We start from the raw sequence: 9,065 nt of genomic DNA on the forward strand, positions 1-9,065 counted from the left end.
TCATTTAGTACAAAATAGGTTTAAAAAAAATACAACAAAACAAAAGAATGTTTTAGGATCTGTTTACTCTTGTTATAATTTTTCTTCAGGCATTTTTCCACTGGGAGTCATAGCATTAGAACTGATATTTCCTTCACAATTTTTTAATTAAACTCAGAAATCTAATTACTGAATCTATAATTATTATTGACTGGCAGCACATCCCTGCACAGCTTTACTTTTTGATTGATTAGAAACACCGTTAGGTTGTGGATAAATCCAGCTTTAGCTTGTCCCTCAGCCTAGAATGTTAACATACTGTAATGTATTCACTCTAGTCGGTGATGTTAAAAAAATGACAGCACAAAGACCAACTGCAAATTGAAGTTCTCTGAAAACAGCATCCGAAAGCGGAGCGATACTGTCACTGACCTGAAATGCCAAAGAGATTAGTCAATTAAAAACTATCAATTGGATATTTATCACAGCAAAACATAGCCCCCAGATAACCTAAAATGTTTCATAATTCTGGCCCTTTTCCTTATGCAGTATACACTCTATATACTGTAGATACTTTTACACAGGCATGGCTTGTTGAAAATGATATCACATACTGTAGCCTTATTTTTAAATTGCCGTTGTGCCTTCAAACACTTGTGTGGACATGTCAGAAGTGATACTCATTGACAATGTCAACTAGAGCCAAAGGACAAATAACTGCCAAAACATACATGCATAACTGTGGCAGACAATGGTGTACACTCATTACAAGCGGAAAAGACAAATGGTTGAGTTCATGAACAAATATACTGTAACAAACATCTGCTCAGGGTTCTTGCTTTAAGACAGTAAAAAGCGTGTGAACTTACTGATCTGCCTTTTGACATCAGCTTCTAGGTCCAGGCAACCCTTTGAGACTTTGATGTCATTCAAAATGACATCAGAAAATGACATTACCAGATTACTATCAACCTTTTATTGTTCAGTGACTGTTTTTTTTTTTTTGTCAATGTCTTTATGTCTCAAAAGTGTTCTCTGTCAATTGACTGTCTGTTGTCGTACTAGAGCGGCTCCAACTACCGGAGACAAATTCCTTGTGTGTTGTTGACATACTTGGCAAAATAAAGATGATTCTGATTCTGATATTCAAACTATTCTTCAATCAAAGGTGAATGCAAGTGCAACATATGAACGGCTGCACTTTCATCTGTCAATCTGAGCCAAAGACCTCATGCTGAATTTGAATGAGCTCCATTGTATCCACTAAGGAACGGATTTACTGGGTGACCCTCAGGCAACAAAGTGTGTTATATTTAAATAATATTTAGTGATATTATTTACAAACTGCATGAAAACACCTACCCAACAGAGAATTATTCCAAGCAACAGCTTTGTTGCAGACACATTTGTATCGGAATACATAACACAACGTATTGATTTCAGATTTCGGACTACAGCATGTTATTGTGTTATACAGTATGTATGCTTTCAATAACTACTATAACTCAATGTATAAATAAAATCTGTAGATGTCGCTTGCCTGTTGACTCCTAGGCATGATTTTGCTTTATGCACCAGCAAAGTACAGCGTCTACTTTCGTGGGACTTAAGCAGGATTTTAGCAAAAGGTCAAGTAGTGTTATTTGTAATAGTTGTAGAAGACTAGCTGCTATTTTGTCAAATATTTTTTTAAAATCTTTTTTTCTCTTCATGAAGTTTAGTTTTCTGAAATGAATGTCCATGATGCTCATCATGTTTTAAAAAGATAGTTACGAAATTTGCACAGGATTTCCTACAAAATTATATTCAACAAATTACTACCTCCGCCAAGAAGGTTATGTTTTCATAGTTGTGGGTTACAGTGGGCTCTCTTTGCACAGATGCCTCCATTCAATTTAGGTAAAAATCCACACATCATTAAAAAGGATGACGATTTTAAAACATACTTTTTTTCTTGGATAGATGAAACTTTGACTCCATGGCACTATGGTATTAACCTGCTATTGGCTGGCAACCAGTCTCGGGTGAAATTCAGCTGGGATAGGCTTCAGCACACTCTAATGAGGACAAGTGCTATAGGAAATTGATGGATGGATAGAAGTTTTACAGGTCCCAAATTGTGAAGCCTAGGTGGAGGTCTGCAGTCTCCCAGCGTTAGTTAAGAAGAAATAACCCAGACTTAATTTTGATAAACTGAGCAGTCAATGCTGGGCACTTTTTTTTTTTTTTTTTTTTTACCCTACTTTACAAACTAAACTAGACAGACTACATCAACTGTTGTGTGATACATACAACTTCATGAATAAAATCTATCTTTATACGACAGTATGCAGCACAATGGCTGGACTTAATATAATAAGCAATGATCACTTGTCTGTCTGTGGATATTTGAGTGCACCTGTTTTGAATGTTGTTTGTCTGGCATACTGCAGGAGAGATGATCCTATTTGTAATCATATCTGCATGCCAGTGCAAGACAGGTGTTTCATCAACACATTCCCAAACACACGGGATACTTCCACTCTGCTTCCCAGTGGAGCACACACGTTTACCTACAGTATCTATGAATGCAGGTGACATGAAGCTCATCTTTATATTTGAGTTGAGCATTTATTGTATCTTTTCCATCTGACACACAAATGCACAACAGTTGGCATATATATAATACGTTAGTAAAATTCCATATTATATGGTATGATAAAAATGCATTCGTTTCCTCACATTCCTCTTGTCTCACTACCTGACTGCAATCATTTGAGTAGATAATACTAGCATTTAGTCATTAATTTACTACAATGGTCAAATCTTTATCTGTGCCACTGTAACAGCTTTTCAAAGAATGTAACTTAACAGGTATACACTGTAGAGTAAGGAACAGTACATCCTTATGTTAAACCAGTTTATAAGATTTTGTGTGTTACAGTACTATAAAGATGACACATTGCCTGTATATTAATGAATGCCTAATGGCTAGTCTGCATGCTTAGATTCACGTTAAATCACTGCAAAGCACCTGTCTCCGTGTTTACTCCGTGCAGAGGAAATGAGTCCTTTGAGGGAAACAGTTTTACTCAGCATGCAAAAAATAAATAAATAAATACATTTGGCCCCACATTTTGCTCTGTATAATAGTTAAAGGGCACTATAAAATGACTATATGTGTACTTTGTTGCAGTCAGGCTGACATTTTTATTTGATTTCAAATACAAACTGTTTAAATGCATATGTTCGGGCGGCACGGTGATGAACTGGTTAGAACATCTGCCGCACAGTTCTGAGGACTTTGGTTCAAATCCGGCCTCGCCTGTGTGGAATTTGCACGTTTTCCCCGTACCTGTGTGGGTTTTCTCCGCGTACTCCAGTTTCCTCCCACGAAAAAAAAAAACATGCATGGTAGGTTAATTGACGACTCGAAATGTCCCACTTTTTGTTTTTTTGTGCCCTGCGACCCCTGCTGGCGACCAGTCCGGGGTGTACCCTGCCTCTCACCCAGAGGTAGCTGGGATAGGCTCCAGCACGCCCCCATCCCTCGTGAGGATAAGCAGTACGGGAAATGAATGAATGAATTTGGTTGCTGAACATTAACCTCATTTGCAAGCTTATTTTGCTGAAGTGACTACACATGCACTTCATCAATCAAATCAACTATACTTTTCATACTTATTGTATAATTTGCATTCAATTTGTCTCTGACAATTTAATTTCCGGACGCTGTGTCTTAGTATAGAAAGTTTTCTAACTGGTAGTTCAAATTAAACAATATGTGCACATATTAGAAGTTGTGTGTATGGAGTGAATTACCTTCTGCAAGCAGGCGTAGAGCATGCCCGTACTGAGGCTCCAAAGTGTTTTTCTCAGCCACCAGTTCGGGTAAGTGGTTATTTTGATGCATTCTTATCAGCGCAGATTTGCACACAGTCGGTCGTGCAGGCGTCCGATATTGAGATCCTCGCTCCTGGTGTTGGCAGCTGCAGCCTAAAAGACGAGCAGATTCCCTCCTAAAACCAAAAAAAAAAAAAAAAAGGGGGCCCTAATTTATTTCGTCCTCCAAGGTGTCCGAGATGCTTGACTGCAGGTGGACTTGTGATTCATAGAAGTGAGTTATTAGATCGATAGATTAATTTGACTTCTTCCACCGCTGGTTGTTGCCTTTCCTCCTCTTCAGCTCCACGCCAGAAGCTCACACTCACAGGGTGCGCACTGCACGCTGTTCCCCGCCCCTCCGTACACCATTGGACATGCTGGGACTGGGGGGTGCTGCAGAACAAAGACACTTTACCCTCATCCTTCCACATGCAATAAGTAAATAATTGGCCATACTGTGTAATGAAAGCTGCACAACTTGCATAACATTGAAAACAACAAGGGGGCTGCCCCATATTGATCTTTCACGAAGAACATATTGATAAAGATTACATATTGATATTTTAATTAGTTACCATTACGTTCCAATTTAATCAAGTGGTAAGCATTACTTAAGGTTTGTTTACTAGTCGTGCTAATTGGATTTTGCCACCTGGGAGTACGTACCACGGCATGGGAAAATGCATGAAAATTGCAGTAATTACACTACAACAACAGTTAATTTCTTCACATTCTCTTATGTTTTATATAATACAGTGATATTTTTCGAAAACAAAATTGTGGCGCTTTGGGGCGTGGGGGGGTGGAACGGATTAACTGCTTCTCAGTTAACTTCAATGGGGGAAATAGATTTTCTATACGAGTAAAATACCGGTATACGAATTAAACACCTAAATCAAGGTAAACGCATGTCATCCCTTGCTGTGTATGGTATTCTTTGGTGGATTATTGTTGACGTCTAGTGGTCAAATGCAGTACTGCGCATTCACTGCCCATCATTTTCCGTACTGTTTGTCCTCATTAGGGTCGTGTGCGTGCTGGAGCCGATCCCAGCTCTCTCTCTCTCTCTCTCTCTCTCTCTCTCTCTGTTTCTTTCCAATGAATTGCTCTATGTGTTGGTAGAGAGTTGTAACGGTGCGCAGCTAATAAGCTAATTAGGCACTAGGAGTCAGCGCTACCTGCAATGAGTTACTCTTAGTGGATCTGACACTATATATAATGCCACCGTGAATTAGTTTATGCCAAGATACGGCGTGTTCACACCTGGCTTTTATTTAGGGGTAGAGGACAGAAAAAGTTGACATGTGCTGCAAAAACTCAAAGTCTTACCAAGAATATTTGTCTTATTTATAGTCAAAAATAATTCAAATAAAAATTTGCACTTAAAATAACTAGAATAAAATTGCCAGGGGAGTAAGAAGAAAAAAACTTACTCCCCTGGCAATTTTTTGTATAGCTTCTTCTTCTTTTCCTTTCGGCGAGCCCTGTTAGGGCTCGCCACAGCGTGCCATCCTTTTCCATGTAAACCTAAATCTCCTGCATCCTCCTCTCGAACACCAACTGCCCTCATGTCTTCCCTCACGACATCCATCAACCTTCTCTTTGGTCTTCCTCGAGCTCTCTTGCCTGGCAGCTCCATCCTCATCACCCTTCTATCAATACACTCACTCTTTCTCTCTTCCTCTGTTCTCTCTAACTTTGTCTCCATTTACAACTGTGGTCTATTATGCAAATGAAAAGTTTACACTTTAAACAATTTTTTTTTTCTTTAAAAGAACAAGAGACTTACCAAAATGTGTTTAATATTTCTTTCCTCTGGGATGAAATACTCATTGGTATTATGAATTTAACTGAGGTTAAACTGTTACAAAAGTTCTGTGCTTTTCTGACAATAAACCAGACCGTTAAAAGTGTACAATATATTGGATAGATAGCTAAATAGATAGAATTATTATTATTATTATCCATCCATTTTCTGAACTGCATTATTATTATTAATTATCTATTTAGATCCCATCATAATAATTTTAGGATCTCCACCAGGTCACCCTAAAATGCAGCAGAATGTTGGAAATCCCATCCACGATATATCATTCGTTATACAATTAACTCACTGAAGTCTTTGTATTCTGAGGACAGAACCACAGAACCTTATGTGAACCAGCTCAAATATGACAGGTAAGTTTTAGACAGAGCTATAGAGAAAGTTACATTTGTTGAGTGGTTGGTTATAGTGTGCATTTTAATATTATCGCTTACTTTTGGAATCTAATGAATAAAGTGTATATTGCCGGTTTTGGAGAAATCCAATAGAATGTAACTGTTATAGGGAAGACAATGCAGACTTCTTACCCCTTCATGATGGGTGCGAGAGTCAAAGACCTAATGTCTTTGTAGGAATTCAAAGATGTCAGCTGTCATAGTCGTGCACGGTGGAGCGTGGGCCATTCCAGATGACCTCGCCAAGGCCTCAGTTGATGGTGTAAAGGCGCCAGCACGTTAAGGCTTAGCTGTGCTGCAAAGAAGAGGAGTTGCACTGGATGCTGTCGAGTCAGCCGTACGGGCCCTGGAAGATAATGCTGTGTTTAACGCAGGTAAGAAGAATAAGCCTCGCCTATATGCTGACACATTTGGAGCCATCTGAATGAATCAAGCATTTTCTTGGGTAGGCCTAAACTGTAGTATGCGCTTTGGTCATCGGCCGTTTCTAGTGCAACCTCTGTCCTCCTCTAGTCCATAAATATGCAACACTTACTGGGATTATCAGATGTGATTTGAAAACTGAATTTGAGGTTGTGTTTATTATGTGTGGAAAATGTGTGATGTCAAAGATCATGGAACAGCTTTAAATGCAGAAGGGGAGGTAGAGACGGACGCCATCATCATGGATGGAAAGACATCAGCTTGTGGTGCTGTGTCGTCAGCAAAAACATCAATTAAATTCAATTATATGTGGCTGTCATAAAAATATTTTATTTCATGGCTACGTTTCCATTTTGAAAACAGAAGGCCAGGGAAACTTTCCAAATGCACACCTGAGACCCAGAATCACAAAATGAGAAACCTTCGAAACCCACACAAGGGCCCTGGCCAGAATAAAAAAATGTCAATGAATCCCACTTTTCCCAGTGTTCCGCATTCATCCAGATGTTCAGGGTTGTGGCAAAATCAATTTTCTTGCCAATGCAGCCACAGAATGGAATGCCAGTGAACTGTACAACACGAGCAGACACACTTAAGGACAATTTTCCCAACACTGTTTTTATACTGGCATAAAAGAATAATGATGTCGCTTTACAATTCATGTGAAAATGTTACTGTCAGAGAGATTTCTTTTACAGCCCCTTAATTCCTTGCGCCCTCTGCTGATACAAGCCAAGTGGTGGAGTAGTGGTCTTCGATATACCTCCATTGCTTCAGCAACTGATTCAACAACATGAAAAAATGATGCAATTCCACATAATTTAAGCATATGGTAATAAAAACGCAATACATTTATTTTCACGTCATTCCCTATACTACTTTGAATATCAATCAATTGTTCTCTGTTGTCTTGGAAACCCCCAGACTGAGCACGTCGTGTTGACAGACAGCGGTGCAAACCTTTTTGCAAAGAGCATGGGTATGGCCACAGTTACCACTGATAAGATGGTGACCACTTACGAGAGAAAATAATGGGAGAAGCACAAAAAATATGTGACTGGGGTGATGGAAAACTTCAACACTCACTGGTAGGACTTTAACTTTGAGACCTCTTACCTGCTTTGAGTCATTAACAAACCACAAGTCAAGTGTGAGAAAGTAGAAGAAGCGATAGCAAGATTCCGTACTGAAGGGGAATAATTTCGAGCGGCACAACTGGTGATATCTCGGGACACATCGGTTGGGAATCACATACTATATGTAGTGCTTGTCCACACCATGGTCAAATATGAGGTGTGTCAGAAAGGTTCCTGCACTGGTGTCACAAAAGATATATTTCAAACTTGGAGGCAGTCAGAGAAAACCCACAGAAGCAGAGGCAGAAAGTGCAAACTCCACCTCAGGAAGGCCCGAACTGAGATGGGAATCACGAACCTCTCGATTGTAAGGCAGGCCACTGTACTGATAAGTATTATGTTATGTAGCATTAGAATAGTGAAGGGAATATTTTCTAAACTGTTTGGTGAAGTTGTCAAAGCCTGTTGATGTGCATGTATGTACAGTACGTGATCTTGTCAACTGTCACTCTAAGGCCCATTGCTACTGTTGGTGCTGTTGCTGTAGACTGCGCTGGTAATGTCGCCTGTGCCACATCGGCTATAATAAAATGGTTGGCAGAGTTGGTGATACTCCAGCTGTCGGTGCGATTTATTTAATTCTACTTGTTCAACTGAAATGTGCTTTTTCTCTTTATTAAATGATGTGTGTTCCCTAGAATTTAAGAAATTGGGACTTGATTGTGGTGAAATGTGGTTAAAATATGAAATATGTCTTACAACTGTGTTTTCCGTGTTCTCTGTTGAAAATAAGGCCGTGGGGGATATGCAGACAACCTCAGTGGTGCAGTGTCTTGTACTGGACATGGAGAATCCATCCTTAAAGTCACCCTGTCCAGACTTGTTCTTTCACACGTTGCACAAGGTTACAGATCATGCATGACACTTTCTGCACTTTGTAATGTACATGTCTGCTCACATGTTCTGTTCATTGATCTAAATTGGTAAATCATCAGGTAAATCCGTGGAAGATAGCATGTCTCTGCAGTACACGGGAGAGCGTGTGCGAGCGCTGGGGGTGTCATCGTTGTTTCTCTTTTGGGTCAGTGGGCTTCAGCTTTCACCACCGAGCGAATGGCTTGGGCCGCTGTGGAACATGAGGTTCTCTACTAAGAAAAAGAGGCCTCGGTCTCAATGGCTTTTTATTTTATGGTTATAATAAAGGTTTTGATTGATTGGTTATTTTGTGAACACAACATGTTCCTTCTTCTCCAATAAGACCTTGTTAATATCTTTGAAAACAAGATTGGTATAAGATGAACTGTGTTAATTGGGAAAATTAACATGTATTAGCAGTTTTCTAAATCAGTGATTCCCAACCAGGGTCCCGTAGCACACTAGTGTACAGCACACCACCAAACAAAAATGTCACAAAAAATACGAAATAATACTGATCTCATCTAAATTTCCTCTTCCTCTTTACTCAGTGTGTCATATGGGCCTGTTTAATTGAAGACAAAGGTT

General features: G+C 39.4%; 2 protein-coding genes across 7 annotated transcripts in view; one reads left to right on the forward strand and one right to left on the reverse strand.

Moving 5' to 3' along the window:
- The window catches only part of khdrbs2 (KH domain containing, RNA binding, signal transduction associated 2), a 65,451-nt gene extending 61,302 nt beyond the window's left edge, over positions 1-4,149 (reverse strand). For all 6 annotated transcript variants that reach the window (XR_009769451.1, XR_009769452.1, XR_009769449.1 and 3 more), the window contains exon 1: positions 3,781-4,149. Coding sequence is in view for 2 of the 6 variants with exons in the window: in XM_061690108.1 (XP_061546092.1) it covers positions 3,781-3,871 (91 nt within the window). In the remaining 4 variants the exon portion in view is untranslated. The remainder of the gene's footprint in view (positions 1-3,780) is intronic.
- A 2,101-nt stretch (positions 4,150-6,250) lies between these two features.
- Positions 6,251-8,714, forward strand: si:dkey-103j14.5 (isoaspartyl peptidase/L-asparaginase). The gene is given in 8 exon segments (XM_061690851.1): positions 6,251-6,437; positions 6,675-6,778; positions 7,405-7,574; positions 8,078-8,142; positions 8,145-8,186; positions 8,356-8,466; positions 8,558-8,605; positions 8,608-8,714. Coding segments are annotated over 8 exon segments (834 nt in total).
- The last annotated feature ends 351 nt before the right edge of the window (positions 8,715-9,065 follow it).

The sequence above is a fragment of the Phycodurus eques genome, chromosome 11 (assembly GCF_024500275.1).
Source record: "Phycodurus eques isolate BA_2022a chromosome 11, UOR_Pequ_1.1, whole genome shotgun sequence".
Classification (NCBI taxonomy): Eukaryota; Metazoa; Chordata; class Actinopteri; order Syngnathiformes; family Syngnathidae; genus Phycodurus; species Phycodurus eques.